Here is a 22,387-nt window from a genome sequence, read left to right as displayed (position 1 = left end):
TTCAATTTTTCCCAACGAAATTTCTTCCACTTTCCACCGTTTTAAAGCCACAGCTAGCCCAGTCACATGGAACATCCTGTGTATTATCACCATGTACCTCGCTATACCAAAAGCATCGCGTATCAAACACGCCATTCGAAAGCGAACTCTATCTTAAAACTCGTTTCGAAAACTAACTCGAACGACCGAGCACAGTAAAATCATCGCCTGACCATTGCCAATCGGGGCAAAAACCCGTACGAACGATCATCGAACGCGAATAAAACTCCTACACCGAACCTGCCGCGTTCTCGCGAAACACCGTTGAAACCGAGCACGAAAAGCCATCGACCTCTTCCTGACTGGTATCCCTGTGCAAAAACCGGGCAATTATCGGCCGTGCCCGATAAGACAGCCATCTCTAGGCACCCTCGCGCGACCATAAATAAACTGGCGCAGTGAAATCCTCCGGTTTCGGATCGTTTTAAAATTACCCAGTCCTCACTGGCCTGCCTAACGCCACACCACTGGAAAGGAGAAACTCTACGTCCAATCAGATATATCGCGAAAGAGGGTGGGACGAGGGGGGGCAGGGCATCGTGCACCACTCTGGATGAAGATAACGAATCCGCGATGCGCGAGAGATCGATCGACTCGCGGGGGTTTCCATTCGAGGCCCCTGGCTTGCCTGGCTGTGCACCCCCGAAAACTTTCCTCGAGGATGACGGTAGACCAAACCAGTCGGTTTTAGGTTCGTGCAGCCAGGGGGGAGGGTGGAGGAGAGAGAGCTTATCGCGAAGCGCACGCGGTCGCCACCGCCAGTCACCACAGCCGCGGAATTCCGTGGAATTCAACGGGGGGTGGCGGAAGGGTGGAGGAGAACAGTCAGCCATAGCGGCAAGGAAAATAGTATAGGCCGGGAATTTGTATATGTGTAATGGCTAGGACGGAAAAGGTTCGGATCACTTGTCGATTTACAATTTTGTTGGAAAGCTGCCGGGATATCGAGGAATACGGGGGAAAAAAAAACAGAAAGAAACAAATACTCGATGCGTCGAGTGAGTGAAGAGAAAAATTGATGGCACGTTAGATTTTGAGTTATCGCGAACGACGACTTGAGAAACGCGTTTGAAGTTGGAGCCTTTGACGAATTAGTCGGACTATATTTTATAGATGTTGCCTTTTAATTTGTGTAAAAGAAAATTGAGGCTTTGACACTTTCAAGTTGGACAGGGAGTCTGGGGACACTGACCTCCGGATTGCGGATGCCGGGTCATCACTGACCCAACTTTTAGACGTCCCTTCTTTCAATCGGCGTTCGGAACAGAGACATGACTCTCCTCTTCTTATTTTTAATTTTAAACAATATAATGCCTAGTAAAATAAAAAGATGTGATTTCGCTTGCGTACAAAAGAGATTTCTGTACTGGGTCATATTTGACCCGGCATACGCTGTGCGTGCAAGTATCACGCCGTCCGCTGTCCGAGGGTTAAATGAATTGTGTTTCATCGCCTGAATTGATTCAAAACACTGGAGTGGAAGTTTCAGTCTGAGAAGTAAGAAAATTGTGGATCAAAATTTCTTAGAATAGCATGTGAGAATGAGATATCATATGTTGTGAATGATACGACGAAAGATGATACATCTGCCTAATCAATTGGCGGTGTGTTATGTGAGAACTCGTGAGAAAGAATGTTGGACCAGTTAGTATAGAATGCAAAAAAGTATTCACAGTGGATTTATTTAGAAAGTTGTTAACTTTCTTACGATTCATGAATTCCGACCAAAATTTTGATCAATGGCACAGTATATGAAACGTATATTGTTTGGCAACCGAGGATTTTCTGATTGTACACAGTATCTTCTTGGTATTTCTGGGAATAGGGCTTGTTATCGAGTTGGTAAGAGCGTTAAATGGGGTAGATTGAGGTATCGGGGGGTTGGTATAAAAAGGCTTTATTTCGTGGATTTTCTTGGGGTGGTTTTGATCGATGATTGGGTTGAACGTTTGGGGAATTGAGCGTGGAGATTAGGTTGGATGATTGATCGTGGAGAATGGTTTAATTGATTCATACGAGAGTGGTTATGATAGCTTATGAAAGTATATTCTTGAGAGATTATAATTTATCCAATTTTTGAAAGACATTTAATCGTTGTTTTTAGAATTTTATTATTAAATTATGATAATTAACCGTTCGGCTACTTAGACTGCGTACATTTTGCAGCTGTCAGCTTAAGGAGCGCTGCAATTTGGACCTGAGTTTCAATCGTAAATAAAAACAAAAAAAAAACAATACTAGTACATAATTTAGGATATGAAATAACGCACTTAAATTGTAAAAAGCTACTACTTCTTTTACTATCACTACTAATAGTGATGTGACGTATCTCGAAATAGAGGTTTATTTTTGTTTATTTATTATGTAATTTTACCAGTGACGAAATAGCGCAAAACTAAAGTGAACCATAAACACCACACAAAATGCCTTATAAATCTGTCAAAAGCCCCCAAAAACCATTTAAAAATCAATTGTAAAACCGAAAAAATTCAGTCGTGGCGAAACAGTGGAAGGATCAAGAGAATTCAAGTAAGCACGCCCGCACAAAACACTTCCAAATCCAATTTCTCGCTTTCCCCTTAAAACCGCCCTCATCGCGAGCACAATTAAAAAGCAATTGAAAAAACGAAGAAATCCAGTGGTGATGAAACAGTGCAACGATCAAGCGAACCAAGTACACAATCCAAAGAGAGAGAGAGGGAGAGAGGAAGGAGCATGGATGCAGCATCCGATATCTGCACTGCATCGTCGGTACACAGGGCTTCGTGGTCCGGTCTCGATGCACCTGGTGCACATCGTCTCGATCTCGATGCCGCCCCAGGCTTCTCTCTCTCGCTTGCTCCCCTCTCCTCTGGTACACCTTGATCGCTGTCCGATCTTCGACATCGGCTATGTGCACACCGCTACCCTCTAGAACGAACCACGAAACGCCCTGAAAATCCACTGTGAACCGTTCGAGGATCATCGATCCACGGTCGATCTTTCGATAAGTGGTCCCGGTGCACGCCGTGAGTCCACGGTGCATTATGAAAAGCCTTCGTCGTAAGCGACGAAGCGAAGCCTCGCTGGAGGCGAGAGCCTCGGACGTTACGACACGTCGTTAGCCACGAGAGGAACATCCTCCCTTGTATATTGTCGTCGTCGTTGTGAAGTTTCATGCTTTATGGGCTGGACTAGAATCTTCTGAAATTGAATTACTCGGTTTCTAGCCGTTCCCGGCTATCGAATGTATTATCTGAGTCCGATGCTCGGAGGCTTTAAATTCTGCTTCGATTATTGTTGAAATTTCAAATATTATTGTCACGATTGTGATATAGAGTTACGTGTCTAATTGTTAAAAAGATACGCGTGAAGTATAAACTTTTTTTAGTGTAATTCGTAATTCTATTAGATTGTGGAAGGGTTACAATATTTTCACAGGTAACGCAGAAATATATGCAACATAGATTTTCTGCTTGTTTTCATTACAAATGAGACTAAATTATGTGATGAGAAGGTGGAACAGTTTTATATTTCCTTATTTTAGCGAACATCTCGCTTAGCATGACATAATTACACGGTCATAGTGCTCAAAGGGTTAAAAACGTACTTTCAGAATTTCATGAAAAATAAAAATCACCGTACAATTATTCTCTCAGTAATTTTGTTTACGTAATATTTTTGCACCGTTAATACAGACTGTCGTAAGAAAATACCTAATCTTCTTCGCATCAACTCTAACAATATCTTCAAACGATTGAAAAAAAATTAGCAGACAGAAACTACAACCACAACTCTCCGCACAAATAAATCGAACAACAAATTCCCCAAATGTTTGCAGTAAAAATTCTCCAAAAACTCCTTGTACATACTTAAACATCATTTCTTTCTCTCGAAGAGAAGAGGAGACGAAACGATGCATCGGTAACGCGTGCACGCGAAGAGAAAACAGTCGGAATCGTTGTTCAGAAACGGTCGAAATCTCGGTGTTGGTGGAGGTAACCTGTGTATTCCAATTTACCGTCGCGATACCCAGACCTGGCGAAGGAGAAGAAGTGCACGCGGAACGATCGATAAATCGGTTTCCACGGCGCGTAGCCCGATAGCCTGTGCTCTCGCGATGCAGGGAAGAGAAGGGCGCGGGCCCGATTAACACGTTGTTTGTATAGGGGAATGTATAATAACAGGTTGCGCCGTTGGCATAGGTACCCATTTGTATCTGTAGGAGGGCATCTCGGGTTCTCATCCTGCGAAAGGTAAGAGCTGGACCAGAGAAGAAGGGACTGCAGTGCGAGAGAGAAGTGGAAGATCGAAAGGAGACGGAATTATTGCAACGGAGGATAGACGGTGTGTGCGTTCGAAGAAGATGAAGCAGAAGAGAAGGATTCTTTCGGAGAAGAATTTGTGGAGGATGGTGGGTGGAAAAATTGTAATGGTTCGAAGTGCACCATTTTCCGTGGGTACCTTCAGAGGAGTTAGAAAGTGGCGAAGAGGAAGTTGATTAAAATGAAGAGGATGACGAAGAATTTTAAAGGAATCTCGTTTGCTTCGTCGGGAATAATAAAAATCGAAAGAGAGAGAAGATGAGTACCAAGGACGTTACAGTGAAATACTCTCCAGAAATTCGAAATACTATCGAAAGGGAAGAGTGGAATTCGCGTAGAAAAATGAAGCCTAGGTCACCAAAGTTGCCTTTAAGGCGATACGCTCGATAATTTCCCCTGAGAAATTCTCGTACGTCGTTTCTTATTAAGGCCGGATCACGCACGCAGAACGTCAGAGATCAGATCGACGGGCCAGGTTCACGAAGAGAGAAGGAGATCGTCCAAAGGGAGGCCTTCCAACGTCGGCCTTTTATGATTTGTTTACTCGGATCGCCCTCGATGCGATGCAAACCCGCCCATCGTGGCAGGCCAGCACCGAGCACCGAACTCTGACCCCCGGCTAATTGTTGTTGGCTCTAGATCCACGATAATGGTTCAGGAGATTCTGGCACTGGCAACGACACAACCGTTCAATACCATTTTTTCCATGGACAGGATCGAACTACTTCCTCTAAGTTCAAGTTCAACAACTGTTAGATCGAACTTCGATCATCGGACTTTCTTTCAACTATCTAGACTTCTGATTAACCCTTCGGGTTAAGTGAGTTCGTGGAAACGAGCCTGCAGATTGAGTCTTTGGTTCATTTTAAGACACAGAATGACACTTCAGTTAACGAAATGTTTAATTAATTCACAGATACTACATGTTTCTGTACAGTTCACAGTCTCGGTGAATAATTAACCCTCGGAAGGCGAATGGTTTTAAACGGACGCGGGAGGACCCAATAGCAAAAATTTCTATTGTACACTGGTTTCAAGAAGGAATTGTGTATAAACGTGTATACTTTCAGCTATACATATTTCATATTTTTCTTGTTTATTATCTTGTGTATTTCCTGTGCCAAACGTAATCTGAGCCGCCTGACTTCATCGCTGTTGAGTCAAAATGACCCTGCATTCGTCGTACGAGGGTTAAAAACCAATAATGATATAATACGTAGTAGACCAATTCTTCGATACAAACAAAGCAGAACAATATCCCACTACACAACACACGATACAAATCCACTGTTCAGTCCGCAAGTTTCCCCAGAATCACCCCAAAATTCCCACCCCAAAGCGCTTCGTTTTCACGAAATCTTCACGGCACGCCTCCAGCTGTCCCCGTCACAGCGATCAATCCGTGATCCAGAGGTTCTTCGAGATTGATCACGATGGCGAGAGAAAACAAAGGGGAGCTCTGCTAACCAAAGCCAGAAAGAAACGGCACAACCATTGGAACGCGGCTGTCCATAGCGAGATAAAGGAGGACAGAGACAGAGGTAGAAAAAATGGATGGAAAAGAGACAGACCTACACACACATATAAGCCATGGATCCACGCTATCGGCGACTCTGCCCAGAGAGAGAGACTTATCTAGCTAACCGACCCTCTCTCCTCCGCCGTCACCCCATCTGCCCGTTTCCGATATTAAAAATATCAGCCGGTAGATAGGCGGTCGGCTATCGACGCTCGAGCACTCGAAGGAACTTCCATTAAAAATAGCTATCTCTATCTGAAGCCGGTACTACAACAACACCGTGGGCCCATGCCAGACGCGCTGCTTCTTCTTCTTCTTCTCGTCCTGTCTCTCCTCTATCCTTGTCTATGTCGCGATGTTCACAGTATCGTTGTCTCCTTTCGTCTTACAGCTATCGTTTCAGAGCGGCGGTGGTGGCTGCTTTCGCGGAGAAACGGACACGGAGAACGTGCACGAGCATAAAAACCGGGCTTTCTCAGGAGATACGGGATCTTATCGCGGGCAAATGTTTGGAGCCGTGTTATCAGCCCGGTTTATCGGAACTCCATGCCTCCCCTTCACTCCTCCGCCACCCTCGTGACCGCCGTGTGCACCGCGGAAAGGGGCTCGTTTTCGTCCTGTAGCTTTAATTGCCGCTGCCTTCGAAGAGAAGCCCGAGGAGCTGAGATTACCTGCTAGGTTTTCGTGAATGAATTTTTTTGAAGAAACAGAGCGATTCGTCGGGGTTTTCAAGTAGTTCGGAATAATTGAAATTGGAAGTCGTGGGAATTTTATGCTGGTTCTGGTTGTTGGGAATTGTGCGAATTTTAGTTTCCCCGGGATGATTATGAACGTGATGATTAAACGGTTGGAAAATGAAGTTTTTTCGGGAGAGAAATTTTGTTAAGAAATTGAACGATTCGTTGGGACTTTCAAGATGTTCAAAATAATTAAAAATGGAATTATTGGGAATTTTACGTTCTTCCTGATTGTTGGGAATGATGTGAAGTTTAATTTCTTCGGGATGACGATGAACATTGATAATTGAAGAGCTGCAATTCACCTCTGAATCCTTGGAAATTACCGTTGTTTCTGTTTGCTGAAAATTGTATAAATTTTTATTTCTTTAGGATCGCGATGAATCTGATAACTGAAGGATTGAAAAATGTTGAAGGGTTGAAGTCAGCCGCTGGATTTGCGAAAGAAATTTTTTTAAGAAATAGGATAACTGGTTGGAATTTTGGAGTCCGTTGAATTAAAATTTGAATTCCTGGTTTCTAGTTGTTAAGAATTGTGCGAATTTTAATTTCTTTAAGATAACTGAACGGTTGAAAAATGATGTTGAGTTTGGCTACTAGGTTTCCGAAAGAAATTAGATGACTTGGAATTTTCAAGAAGTGCGGTATAATGGAAACTTGAATTCTTGGAAATTTTATGTTGTTTCTAGGAACTGTGCGAACTTTAATATCTTCAAGAAGACGACGAATCTAATAATTAACGTATCGAGGTTGGCTACTGGTTTTTCGCGAAACAATTTTTTTTTTTAAGAAACTGAGTAACTCGTTGGATTTCTCAAGAAGTACGAAAATAATCAAATTAACGTCGTTTCCGTCTATCGAGAGCTCCACAAATTTTAATCTCTCCAATACAACGTGAAATCTGATAACCGAACGTTCGAAAGAGAAGGCCAAGTACAATCTTCCCGGTTTCTCCATTACGAATCCACCAAGAGAAAATAAATATTCGAAGTATCCGAAGGAACACGCCCCGAATGACAGGGAAACGGCGAGACAGGAACACGCTCCAATAACACTCGAAAAGAAACGACATAAAACGAGATCAGTTCGATCGACGTTGTTCAAGCAACAAAGTTCACGCACACGAGTATCCTCGATCCGCGATTGATCGCTCATTATCCTTCCGGTACGAGCTTCGTTGCACCCTTCACCCCTCTCTCTCTCTCTTCTCCTCCTGTAGCATAATTAATTCCGTGCCAAGCATAAACTGTAGAACGAGACAGCGCAACCTTCCTCTTTTTCTTTTACTTCGCGAAGAAGGAAGGAAGGAAGGAACGAAGGCCCTCTGCCAGGATTTCATAAATAAAGATACAAACAGCCGGATCGCAAATAAACTTACAAAGTATTGGAAGAAGCCCGTGGCTGTCGGTGCTCACCTATAATCTCGATGGCGAGGACGAGGTGTACGAAGGACGAGAGAGAACGAGAGAGAGAGAGAGAATAGGGTAAAGAGGCAGCTGAGAGAGGAAGAGAGGGCTGGCAGGGCAAGCGTACCAGCATGGATCGATAGATCGATCCATCGATGGGTCCATCCATCGGTAACACGCCTCTACCGATCGCCTCGTGGCTCGTGAAGCTCATGAGCGAGCAGATGAACGAAGAGAGCGGATGAATCGCCATTGAAACGATACTCGAGGACTAAATAGGATAAACAGAGAGGGAGAGATAGAAAGAGAGAGAAATGGAGGCCTGAGGGGCCCCTCGTTGCACAATTATCTCATTTGCCGATCGGACCCTCCCACGTGTTAATTTGCTTGTTGGTTAACCCGGCGTCCCTCTTATCGTTTATTTCGTTCTTGCCTTTCGTGGAACCCTCCACACCACCTCCTCCCTCTATCCTTCTCCTTCGTTCTCTGTCTTATGAGGCTTGCTGGCCTTCCTCCTTCCTCCTCGGCCTTCCCTTGTCCTCGAAATCGCGGCACCGATCGCCTCCACTCGCGTCTGCCCCGCTCGAAGATCGACCAACGCTACGTTTCGCGTACTCAGACGATCCACCTTCGACTCGGAGAAAATCTGTACGAAGAACGGCTTGGAAATTGCCTGATTTCGGTTTCTATGGTGTTCACTGCGATTTCGGTTGAATAACGAAAATTTTAGGCAAATCGGAGTTTCTAATGAAATTCGTCGAATTTTTTTCACCTGTTACGAAAGTAACGAATAAGGTTTGGAAGATTAAGGTACGTTTGTCGTGGAATACATAAGAGAAAGAAGTTCAGTGCATCGGTGCAAAGAGGTTTACAGAATCTCGAGTGGCTTTGATAAGATGGGAATCTTTTGATTAATGTCTCCTGGTATTGCTCGAGCCATCTGACTTTGATTCGATTTGCTGTGGTCAAGTGGATGGAACTGGGTAATTGTCGTAGCTGCGCGTTCATCTCGAGGAGCGCTTCTACGATCGTATCGAAGTATCATTTTCTCAGAATTAAAGTGTACTGAAGTATTTCTTGAATTAACTTAAGAATGCGCAACCTGTGTATCTGCCAATAGCAGCAATTTATTCAAACTTTTTGTGTTAACAAATTGCTCCACAATTCCACTATCTCATTCGCCCAAAATGAAATACTTAACAATGGAATTCAAAAATATTCAAATATTTCCTGAAACCTATCTATCAATAGCAACGATTAATTAAAATGTTTTCATTGAAAAAACTGCTTCGCAATTCGACTACATGTCTCCCAGCTTTCACTAGAAATTCCAATTGTTCTCCCGCCAATTACCCAAGATTTAATCGCGACCTACCTCATCCACCGAAAATGTCTCGCGCATAGTTTATCTTGCAAGAAGCTAAAGATTAAACGTCTCGGGTAATCGCGAGCGATATCGTTCACGATAACTGTCCAACGTACTTCTCGACTACAAAAGCCAGAGTTTCCACAGATAGAGCGAGATCAACAAACACAGGGGACTAGTGCAAAGTCCAGGTGAAGATAATGGTGGCGGTGAGGTTATGATATCGATCAATGACCAGATCGATCGGATCTAGCCCGCACTTACCACTAATCATCGTCTAGACAATTTATCAGGCTTATCGTAAACTCGACAATAAGATCGTTATTTCGAGATCATGAGACGATAAGCAAAGCCAATGATCGCTGAAACTACGAAAGATTACAATCTGCTATTCTCCTGTATGTATCTACTTCGAGACCACTCGAACAATGATCTCTCTGTTGTTCCAATTTTTATCTTCGATCGTACGAGAAAATTCTACGAGACGGCGGGAAGAAGAAAGGAAATAAAAGCGAAAGAAAGACAGAAGCTCAGATTGTAATATTTTTACACTATCGTCTAAGATTAAGAATTTCAAACTTTCCTAACTTTTCTCAGCTATCTCGCGAAGTGTTTCTCTAGAAAAGCTTCCCTGAATATTCAAACAAACTGCGTCGAGAGTGGGGAGGAAGTTTTCCTCTTTTACTTGTTAATTAACATAAACGTTAGGGGAGAGAGGGCAACAATCTTTCATAAGTGTTATATTCGTTCAGAATTTTAAAAAGCCTACCCTCCCTTCCCTTCCACCCACCTTTTCTGTACGAGATTAAACGAGAAACCGTCGGGAGATTCTTGGCAACCAGTTTCCAACTTAATCACCGAAACCGTAATCACCGCTAATTCATCTCGACTGAAGGTTTTAATACAGCGTAATTAACAAAGCCTGGACAATGTTGCAACAGCGGACGATTAAATCCGTCAAATACTGGTTTTAATCGAGGATCGAGTGTATCAATCAATTCCAATCACTCGATGTCTCTGTAAATAAGTGATTCCTTCGCGTGTGTATACGTATAATAAACTTGGAAGAGTAATGCAACGAATAAATAATTTATTCAATCCACTTTTCACTTTCGTTTAAACAAGAGTTACTAGCTACCGCTCGGACAATAATTACACATGTACCTCTAAAAATAATCGAACAAAAGAAGAGTTTAATGATAAATTTCACGTGTTCAACGGTAATCATTATGTCACCGTGCAAGTTCGTGCCGGAAACGAAAAATATTTTAATGAAAAACCGAAGTTTTATAGCGATAGCATAATGGACGTATCAAAAAAGTGGGAAGACGTGGAACGAGAAGGCGATTACTTTTTTTTCTGTTTAATTTAGAAGTATGGTTGAAATGTTGATTTAAATTTCGGGATGAAATTCGGCACGAATTTATAGGACGACTTAATATACCGGGTGAGGTAAATAAAGCGCGACAAATGAGGATGTTTTGCTTATCTCAAAGGTAGTTCGAGTGAGTTCGTAGAATTTCAAATAATTTATGAAAACGGAGCAAATATCAAGTAATTTTCCATGTGTTTATGGTGTTTAGAGAAATTACGAGCATGCTGAAAAGAGTTGTACCTTTTACTCTATCCTGATCTTAAACTTTATACGTGAATGTCAATTTTTTAGACTAGAAAGAGAATTAAAGAGACGAACAATTTGGAATATTTTCAAGGTAAGGAGATCGATTATGCACTTAAATATATGCATACTCAAAACTATGCGCTTCCATTTGAAGAAAAAAGCAGTGACTTTCAAGTTTCCTTGACATTTATAAAAAAAACAAAAAAATTAAGCCATAAAGTTGAAATTAGTTTGCTATTATATACGTCACCCTGTATATTTCTTATTCGAATTTTCCACCGGTACAATGATAATCGAACGTGTCATCGCAAATAAATCATCTTTCGTGATCCGTCAATTGTCGCAAAAGTAATCCGCTAAGCGAATAATTCACTAAATGCTACTTTTATTCGTATACTAATTATTTCCCATGTTAATAGAATTAAAGAGAGGATCGTGACGATCGTGGAGTAAAACTGGAGAGGAAACAGGCGTGTAAGCTCGAATTCGGGGAACAAAAGAGGCGGGCAGAAAGCTGGAAGCACGGGCGGAAAGAGAGGCAACGGACGACGATGCCGGCGACACAGGGAGGAAGTGACGTCACGGCAAAGTAACGAGCCTCGCTTAGCCGCGATAAGCTGGTAATCGCGCGATCTTAATGAACTCCTCCCATTAACGCTCCGAGGCCGCGACCGGCAACGTTCGACGAAACCCCTTCCTTTTTCTCTCTCTGTCCGCCTGCTTTCGATCACCCCCGCCGGAATCGGCCGGACGAGAAATCGCCCGGCGATCGATCCACACTACGGTACCAAGAACTCGATCCACGGTTCCTTTCTGTTTCTTCGTTTTTTTAATTTTATTCTGGGAAAGAAATTGACGATTTTTCGTGGATTTTTTAGATCTAGAATTGCAGTTTATTTCGGGAAAAGAAATTGTTAATTTTTTCTTGGATACTTGAGATCTAGAATTTGATTTTATTCTGGGAAAGAAATTAGCGATTTTTCGTAGATGCCCTGTGATCTAGAATTTTACTTTATTTTTAGAAAGAAATTCATCACTTTTCGTGGATTTTTAGGATCTGAAATTTTACTTTACTTTGGGAAAAAAATCGACGATTTTTCGTAGATGTTAGAGGTTTGGTAATTTAGTAATTTTACTTTATTTATCTATATTTTATTTTATTTACTTTGGTACGAGTTATCGGTTCAAATATATTGCAACAATGTTATGAATGAAATTATTGTTAAGCAACTTCACCTTTATTCCAGACCGATACTTCGTAGTATCCAAAGTACCATGACCGACAGCGACGTATTACTAACATAACTGAGTGGGAAATTTCGAAGTGTACACGAGATAACGTCGCTAGGAAGATAGAGTGATAGTCAACCGACAACGTATGTGACGTAACTCTGCTTTATGAACTTACATATTTCCTATATACAGTGTCTCGAAAACGTTCACCACCAAATCGCCCCAATTTCATAAATCAAACCCTGTAAAACAGAAACCAACCTAAAATGCACTACGTTTACATTTCAATCTTCGCCGACAAATCCACCTGAAATTTTCAAACCACCTCACATACTTTCTAAACACACAAATTTCCTATACACCGTGTGTCAAAGATATCCACCGTCAGACCTCCCCAATTTCCTAAATCAAACCCTTCGAAACGTAAACAAACCCAACACCTTTAACCTGTATATTCCAATTTTCACCAAAAAATCCGCCTGAAATGTCCAAAAAATTCCAAAATCATTTCCACGGTAGAGATCACTTACTTGTCAAACTTAGGGTAGCTTCCGCTCTCAGCTGGCTGGCCCTGCGTTGCCTCCACAGCAATATACTCATCGCGAGCGGTAGAGGAACTTATTCAACACTCACTCACCGTACACTTCTTTCATCCTCCAGAAGAAAAAAACGAAAAAAAAAAAAAAAAGAACAAAGTTCAGGACAAATCGTTCACTTCCAGGGACGAAGAACGAAGAACGAGCAACACTGTCCAATTCCACGCACGAATAGCACACGTAGAGCGCGAAACATTGTGTTTTCGTCGGCTGACGGTCACGCACTGTGTCCCATTCAAATTTTCCGGCTTGCTCGAGCACGCGATATTCGGCTGACTCAACCTCGCGCAACCGTCGACACGCTCTCCCGATTTTCAAGGTGGCCCACCGATCGTACAGCTCGATCAGATCCGACGAGATACCGCGTCACGTTATCGACACGAGGCTCGCGAGAACGCCACTATCGACGATCGAGATCGCCAACCCGTGATTACGATTCCGTTCTTTATCCAATCGATCGCGTGTACAGACACACATCGATCCTTTCTCTGTCTCTGTGCTATCTGTCTCTGTCTCGTCCCTTGTTTATTCAAACACACGCGATTTCATGGTATCTGCAGTTTAGTCACACGAATACCACCCTTTTCGACGATACAGCCTTTTTCAAACGATCGCGCACCGAGCGGAGAGAAAACCGTTTCACGCAAACCACGAGAAAAACGACTTTGTGCGTCTTCTGTCAGCCCGTTATCGCGATCGTCTCCTGATCGATCATCTAATCGATCTGCAGCTTTTCAATCATCCGTGTCGTGCTATGTTTGATCTTTCGTACATCACGTTATCTGGTATTGGTGATTCGAGCGCGGGAAGATGGTTTCTTTTTATTGTTCTAGTTGAGAGAAGTTTGTTGGATTAAGCGGTGCGAAGGTGTGTGACTGATTCGATTTTGAGAAGAGCGAGGATGAATTTGTTTCGTGGGTTGAATGTGAATTTCGCGTGGCTCTGAAGCACCTTTATTGGTGTTTTCTTTATGTTGCTTATGAGTGCAGAACAGGAGATCCAATTTTTGCTTCTTTTTCTCACCGAAAGAATTCAAAGGTCAGATTAAACAGACGATAAAATTAGTCTGTATTCTCTTTATGGTTATTTTATCGTTCACGAAGATTGAAACAGCGAGTTGAAACCTACTTTCTCCCTGTTAGATGGTACTGCAGTCTCAATTGCGATGCAGATGGTGCAAGTAATCCATATTCATGAATCATTTTCATTATCGTCTATTACATTCGTTCAATTTTCTATACCTTCACGAGATAGAGCACAAAAATTCAACGAAAACACTGTTTTTGATCATTTTTCTATCTTCGTCAAACCTGCGCAATTAACCCCACACAATATTACATCAATGTAACACCTCATACCTTAAGGAAGGTACTAAAAATCCAATTTCAATCACTTCACCGAAAGAAAAATTAAAACAAACTCCCTGCGTCTTTACACAACTAACCTCACTTTATACAGTATCAATATATCACCCCCACAAATCCTCTACACAATTCTCAATTCAGTTCCTCAGACGTTAACCAAGGAACCAATAATCCAGTTCCAACCGCTTCAAACAAAAACGAAAACAAACCCTCTGCACCTTCACAATTAACCCCACTCGCTATCACATCAACGCAACACCTCGCAAATCCTCAATTCAGTGTCTCACACACCTCAAAGTACCAACAATCCAATTTCAACCACTCCACCGAGCAGAAATTAAAACGAATCACCTACACTCTCCATCTCCAAACTTTCTCTATCACTAGCCAATATCTTAATCCTGAACGATACACCTTTCGCTCTTCCATCATCTGCAGAGAGATGAAAATAATCGCCGAACGATCGATCCCTTTCGCCAATTAATCCCACTCAATATCTCCGTTGCCGCGGTGTCACTTGAATCCGGGCAACAACGATCGCGAACGTTTCGATAGATAGATATAGAGAGCGAGAGGGAGCAGGAGGAAGAGCCGGTAGGCCGATTGTCGTCGTTGTAACGTTGTAGGCGAGAGTACGGGAATAAACGAGCCACGCGGATAATCCGCGTATCGCGGCCGGGCTGCACTCGCTCCGACAGCTCCGGGGACCGACTCTTATCTACCCGTTGCCCGATAAGCCGCCACGATCGGCATCTTATCGATCGTGCACACGCGCAACGCGTGTGCCTGGAACACAGCGTCGCGACCGGAAAACCGCCAGCTAATTGCGCACGAGCCACGACAATTAGAAGGCACGTTCCCAGCCGGGCGAAATTTTCGTCACTGCCCCACGTCGGTTAGATAACGTCTGTGACACCTGGACCACGATAAGGGTAATTGAATGCGGACAACCGGATAGCGTTCGTCGCTTTGACGATACAGAGGGATGGTTCGAAGTGAGTGCAGTTCGAGATGCCCTTTCGATCGAACGTGGACGGTTTCGATCACGAGGATTATTGGTCAGTTGTTTCTCTGCGATAGGGTGTGTATTGTGTTTTGAGAATTTGAAGAAAGTGGAGAGATTAGTGTGGATTCATTTTGTTTGGGAAGGTCGGGATAGATCTTATTTGGTGTCTCCTCTTGTAGAACGTTGTGTCCAATGAATTTAGGCTGTGAAGAGATTACAAGTGGCTCTTTGTCTTTTCTGGTAGTGTTTGTATGATGTATTGTATTATAAAATGTAGGAATTATTTATGTTGCGGTGTTTGTGCCTGTTATTGTATAGGACTTTATCGCTGCAATAACTATCTCCTCTTGTAGAAGCTTGTGATCTATGAAACAAGGCTGTAAGTCCAAGTTCTACGATTTTCTCTTTAACGTTGAATATTGTTCCTTCTACTCGTACAACTTTTTCTTTCCGAAGTAACCTGTACTATCTAGAAAAAATAGCTGCACTGGACGTATTCTATTAATTCGTGCATAGAAAATGATCAGCTCTACTTCATCCGGTACTTCTTCGTTCCTCGAGATAGTTCACTGGACACTTTGCACACACCTGTAGTCTTTACTGCAAAAGCCTAACTTCTACAACGTGAATCTCCAAATCCCAATATCTCTTTGACAATAGAAAGCAAAACCTGTCTCTCTCCAAACAAAAATGATTCCTCTTCATCGGCAAAACATTAGGTCCTGTAAGTTCCAAACAGCCCAAGTTCCTACGCCAGAATTACCGTCTTTTCACATCGAAAGCAACAGAACTCGCAGAACGTCCTCCAAAATTCCAAATTCAATCTTCACCGAAAACTTCATCCAACAATAATCTAGAACTGCACCAGAAGCCTGACGAAAGCTTCGTACAACGGGACAGTCGACGTGTCCACAAATCCACAGAGCTCAAGAGGGACATTCAGGCTTACTATATACGTATGTGTATATATATATCGGGCTATCGTCGGTTTTCGCGGACCAGATCCGCGTTTAACGCGAACGCGAGAGACTTTCGTCGACCAGGCGGAAAGCACCTTTCTCCGCGCAGACTGTTTAAAAGCAGAGGGTAAGACGAAACCGCAGAGGAGCGAGATGCTCGCCGCTGCGGGGAAGCGCTATCACTGGTTTCCAAGCGGCACCGAGACCCATGGCAATGGCTACCTGTTATCACTCTCCTCTCTCTCTCTTGCTCGCTGCTTCTCTCTTGCTCTCTGCTTCCGTCCCCTTGGCACCCTGTTTTCCTCACTCTCCCTCGCCCCGCTCGCTCACTCTCTCTCACACGTCTGTTCTGTCGTCTCGCGATAATGCTCGGGCAAACATTCCGCTTTTCCCTTTTGCGTCTACGGGCCAGCAGGCTGGTTCGAGTGGAACACGGCCACCTTCCTTCCTTTTGGAACGAAGTGTGAATCGACGATTGTGTCCGCACACTTTGTCGCTACAAGGATCACGGTTTTGATGCAGCTTCGCGGAAATCACGCCGTAAGCATCAAAATTCTCTATATTTTTCAGTGGCAGTAGAAACTGTCGCTATTTCTATTCACACCTGTTAATTGTTAATCCTTTGCGTCACAGTGGGGTTACTGTGAAAATACTGTTTCGTATCGGTTTCGCTAATGGCTTCTTAGGTTTGAAACGAAACCTATTATTATAGATAGAGTAATATATTTTGCAAATTATCACATTTTCCACGTTCCAGCTGTCTCCCATTCCATTGTGCATTGCAAGTTGCACAAAAACTCCCCAAAAATGTTAGCATTTATAATTATTTTCCAACGAATTTTTTATCATTCAAATCAATCAAAACGAGGTAAAGTGCTACTGGTCTCCACAGTATCAATTTCGAATCAATAAAGAATTAGTAGCAGATTCAATATTAATATAAATTGGCAGGTGATTCCAAACTTTCGGCCGGTAGTGTATTATAAAAATAATATTCTTAGAAAAAGAAATTTTGTATCTATAACCTTAACCTTGACATATATTTTCAAGCTTTTTGCTATAAAGTAAACGCGTTGGTCTCTCCTCCAAGAAATTCTAACCTAACCTAATCTTCGTAAAATCAGAATTAGGTTAGAGTTAGGGTTTGAATTTGGGCCTAATTCTGCTATATTTCACATCATCTTCACTAGTGACTTCCATCTTCAGTTCTCCGCTCGTTTGTATCAAAACAATAAATTTTCGAAATTGCATAATTAAGTATATCTGTAAACATGTACAACAAACGTTAGCCTTTTCGAAAGATGCGTTTCTTATCAGAGGCCTCAAAAGGGTTAATCTTCGTATCATCAAGCACGCTCGATCGAAATCCCCTACCATAAGGACTGTAACCACACGATCACGTCATCGAACAACGATTCCATTGTAATCAACCGGTTGTATCAACATACTTGCCGGAACGATCGCGCGAATTGCTGCACGGGCATCTTGGTAGAAGAAAGAAGGCGTGTGGAATATCGCGTCATTGCCAGACTTTGGGGCTCCTGTCACTGGCGTCACGAGGCTTGAACTTCGCCGATAGCGCAGCCATGATAACGGATAACGATAACGCCTCGGCCCCGATACTCGTAACACGCCGTTCCGTGACTAATGGCGATAACGATAAGGACGATCGTAAGACACGTAGGGTACGGCTGTATCTAATAACCGTACTCTTTGTCTCCGACGTTAACCGTGCGACGCCGACGGCTCGTTTCGGCACTCGCGATTAGATTCTACCGCGACGGGAAACGTATGTTGCTTTAACCTTCCTTCCACGAATTTTCTGTATTTTTCTTTCCTTTTTGGTGGAATTTTATTGCGTCGCTTAAGGTGGGTTTCTGTTCGAGTCGGATGAATTATTTTGGAGAACTTCGTGAGTTAAGTTTAATACGGTATAATGGGAGATTTACTAGAGCAAGTTGTTAAATTGTGTACTTTATTCGAATTTGTTGTACACGATGTGAGCTGTTTGTTTTGAAAGTGGGGCAAGTTCATTTTTGTAAAAAAACGAAGTTAATGATAACAATAGATAGAGTTTAGTACGATCTTTTTATCTGTAAACAGTCTTATAGTCGAAACAAAAAATGAACTTGCCCCACTTTCTAAATAAACGGCTCGTGCAGTGAGGAGCATGGATTTTTATGCACTTAAATTTGTGCGATTTATAAATTCTATTATAAATTCAGTTTATTTATTTCTTACTAAATTTCTGTTTATTCTATAATATTGTAAATTTGTATAATTTGAATGAAAGGGATATATAATTTTAAGTAGTCTTTTTCATGTTTTTCGTTATTTCATTGAATAGGCAAAGGGTTCAAAGATCGGAAAATGTTTTTATTCATCATAATTAATATTGTGAATAATTAACCCTTTCGACCAACCAGATTTTAAAGACTGATTAAAAACAGATTAAATATATTGTCGACTGTAGCATACGTTGACTCAGATATAATTTAATCAATCTTAAATCGACACGCCAGAAGCCTCTCTTTAAATTTCCTCTATATATAAGTAATTAACCCTTTCGACCCACCAAAATGGCAAAAATTTTATAACTCAAATTAAAACAACGATCAGAATTATGAAAAATATTATTGTCCACTGATTCACGCGTGACCACAATTTAACTCTGGAGAAGCAACGCTAATTTTTTCTGACATTAAGATCACCTCTGTATTTTTCACCCTAATTTTATCAATAATAAAATTATAAAAATTGTTAAGTTCAAAAGGAACGAATATTGAATTTAACGATTAACCCTCTGCAATCGAGTGGCGACTGAGAAGCGACATTAAATAATCGTCACCTGGTGAATAATAAACGAAGACAGAGAACAGATCTATGGGCCTCCGTGAATTTGTTCACCATAGTGAAACAGAGAATGCACTGAATATTTAAATAAAATCGCACAGTTTATTTCTACGTTAGTTTTAAAAAATTTCAAACAAGATCCGATTTGCAATCTTTCCTACGAGTGCAAAGGGTTAAATTAAAAATACAGAAAGAAACTGCCTTGGGGCTCTGTATTCGTGTTAGTATTTCAGGGATAAATTACGCTAAATTCAGAAAAAGAAGTTCCACACTTAAATTCATCAATACAAATCAACAAATAATTATTAGATGATTTTCGAGTAGGTACAGAGTTTCCATCTACCGGCACGTATATTAGCGGAACATTTAAAAAGCCAATTAACCGGTAGTCAAAAGTGACCGGAACGTTTCGCGATGTCGTAAATCATTCGCAGCGGGACTAATTAAAAAGAAACTCTCTCGCGTCTGTTCCCTGGCCGGTAAGCGAAAAAGAGAGGCGAGTACAGAAGTTGGACGGGTTCTCTCCTCCTCCTCCCCTTTCTCCCTCGATCTGGTCGAAACTCAAGCATTGCCATGCCGAGGGATAATTTATTGGCAGGTAATTAGCGATCGTGCGAACGATAATTGTCCGCAATTTCGCAATCCTCGCGAACACCAGGCCACCAATAATATCGCGGCCCCCGGTAGTCCCCGCGTGTTGCGTAACAAGCGTCGATCCAGCGAAAATCCGAAGTGATAAATGCCCGCCGCGATGCGGAAAAGCGGGAGACACGACGGGGAAAGACACGCTCGTTAACGCCGTGCCGTTTCGATTCTAATAAATCCAGACGTAAATTAAACGCAGCTGTCAATCAAGTTTTCCCGCATCAAGTTATTAGGTCTATGCAAAAGTTTCCACCGTTTTTTTTTTTGGAGAATGTTAGGTTGCATACGAAGATCTTTTTGCTACAGGTAAATTGCAAATCAGATTTATGTCTATATTTAATGTAATTTTATATTACACAAGGCCTTGTAACAGTTCATTAAAGATTGCTTCTTTCAAACCAATTCGCTGCTTAGACAATTATGCGAGGCCTATAGACCTGTTGTCCTGTAAGATCAATTTTTTACCGAGTGGTAAACGATGTCGCTTCTCAATCACCACTCGAGAGCAAAGAATTGTCATAAGAATTGTTGTAGATTCTCGAAAACGTTCTCTTTTAAGGTATCTGGAAAATGTCGCTATTATTTCCTTTCGAATCCTCAAAAATCCTTTCGAACGTACAATTAAGTTCTTTCCAAAACACCAAACTTGCTGAAAACACCATCTCCACTGTCTCAATGACCAATCAAAACTCTGACACTCAGACCTTCGCAACAGCAATCACGAATAGGATTGTTTTACCTATCAATCATCCCGCAAGCATCCCCAGACAAGAAAAAGCTTGGTTTTCATACAAACAATTTCGCTTCGATTTCGATCTCTGTATTTTTAGTCTTTTGTTAGTGTAATAAAGACGCTATTAACACATTCGCGACGGGAAACGTAGTCCTACGTCATTTCAAAGTCTTTAGCAGAATACGGGCAACGTAGTCCTACGTGATTTCAAAATTGGCGGCAGAACTCGGCTACAGACCTTTGGAAATTACATGCCGTATTCAGCTAAACGTTTTGTCCGGCTATCGCCCGTCGCGCAAGTGTTAATTTACCGAAGTATTCGAATATAGCATCTCTTCGGGTTCACGACGGAATACTAATAATATAATGTTAATTCCATATACTTCTTAACCCTAGAGCGGTTTTCGTTTTGACTGTACACTTAAGACTAATGGGTGAAAAAGGACCTAAGACCTTATGTGTAATAATTTTTATTTCCAACGAGACATGAAAATAACTAAAAATATAAAAAGGCGGTGGGTCAAAAAAGACCCGAAGACCGCTCTAGGGTTAATACTGCATTCGCTTTATTGAATTCTTCGTAGCACGAGAAAAGAAACATACTGCGCCTTTTAGTGCCCGATGATACAAGGTAAGTCCAGGATGCGTGGTGCAACCGAGCAGATAGTGATTCTGTATGTAAAAATAAACCGAAAATAAAGAATAAAATTTGTTCGTTTACACCCTGGTTTTCGAAAAAATCGAATTCGAATATATGCAAAGAACAAAAATTAAGGATTAAATTCGCGGCAACGGCACAGTGCGAGTAAATATTCAAAACGCCTATAGGCGTCAAGAGTATAGTGCGTGCACATTTTCAAAAGCGTCTACAGGCGCCAACAGCAGCGAAAGGGTTAACCGCACGAATATCGACGATTGCATGCATTTTCAGCCTCGCTTTCGCGCTACTATCTAGGTTCTACTGTACCTCGGCAAACGAATCATCGATTAAAATTAATCCTCTCCGTATATACTCTCTCCACCACGAATGCAAATGCGCGTCTTCGCGAATGCATAAGATCCATCCCCCTATTAAACTCGTGGCTTATTCCATCAATGGCAATTAATACGTCATAAAGATCGAGCTGGAGTCGATAAGCTTCGGCGTGCAACCTCGTCCAACTGAATTAGCAGGACTAAACAGGATCGTTCAGCGCGAAAGCGTGAAAAAGCGACGAGGGGACAAGAGATTCCGCGTAATCGCGCTGGGCGACGTCTCGAACAGGCCAGGATGGATCATCGACGTGGTGTCGGTGACCGTTGGCCTGTTCGAACTTGGAGAAACAGAGTGAAAGAGAATCAAGAGAGAGGGGGGAGGAGAGAGAGAGAGAGAGAGAGAGAGATCCCTGGCGCCGTGTTATCTTATTCGTTAAGATCCTCCAGGCAACGAAGAGGGGAGAAACAGATCCAACAGTGGTCTCACTGTCTCGTAAGATTCTCTCTTGTTTCTCCCCTGCCCCCTTAGCCAGAGTATAGCGAGGGTCCCAAGGGAGAAAATCCAGGAACGGCTTCTCGAGTCTAGACGACGCGAGAGATAGTCCCTTCTCTCTTTGCCTCCCTCTCTCGTTGTTGCTCTCGTCTGCTATGCTATCCTTTTATCTCTCGTGGATGCTCTCATCTGTCCGGGGAGATGGACAGGGATAGCGGTCTCTTCGCTGTTGCGGCCACGGCCGTCGATTCGTGAAAGCGTGGATAATTTTCAGATGTTAAAACTTTGGTACATTTTGGTTTGTTTTTCTAATAGGAAAATTGAGACTTTCGAAAGAGTTTCAGAAAATCTGAAGATTCCTACATCTTTTGATGCCTGTCGCTTGTTTCTCCATCTACTGATTTCGATGAAATTTTCAGCATGTGTATAATTGACATAAATCTTAAATTTTCGTTACAAGCTCAGGTGAAAAAGTTGTAAACAGTGACCTTTACAATTTTCTTCGTGATTCCCACAAATTGCAATATTTTCAAAAAAT

General features: G+C 42.2%; 1 protein-coding gene across 1 annotated transcript in view; it reads right to left on the bottom strand.

Annotated features, from left to right (window-relative positions):
• Window positions 1–12,825, bottom strand: part of LOC108574720 (zinc finger protein ush-like) — an 88,731-nt gene extending 75,906 nt beyond the window's left edge. The window contains exon 1 of the mRNA XM_017937350.1: window positions 12,756–12,825. Within this exon, the coding sequence (XP_017792839.1) occupies window positions 12,756–12,825 (70 nt within the window). The remainder of the gene's footprint in view (window positions 1–12,755) is intronic.
• Window positions 12,826–22,387: the final 9,562 nt, after the last annotated feature.

Source organism: Habropoda laboriosa, unplaced genomic scaffold (assembly GCF_001263275.1).
Source record: "Habropoda laboriosa isolate 0110345459 unplaced genomic scaffold, ASM126327v1 scaffold223, whole genome shotgun sequence".
Classification (NCBI taxonomy): domain Eukaryota; kingdom Metazoa; phylum Arthropoda; class Insecta; order Hymenoptera; family Apidae; genus Habropoda; species Habropoda laboriosa.
The sequence above is the reverse complement of the archived record's forward strand: the minus strand, read 5'-3'. Positions and strand labels throughout refer to the sequence as shown.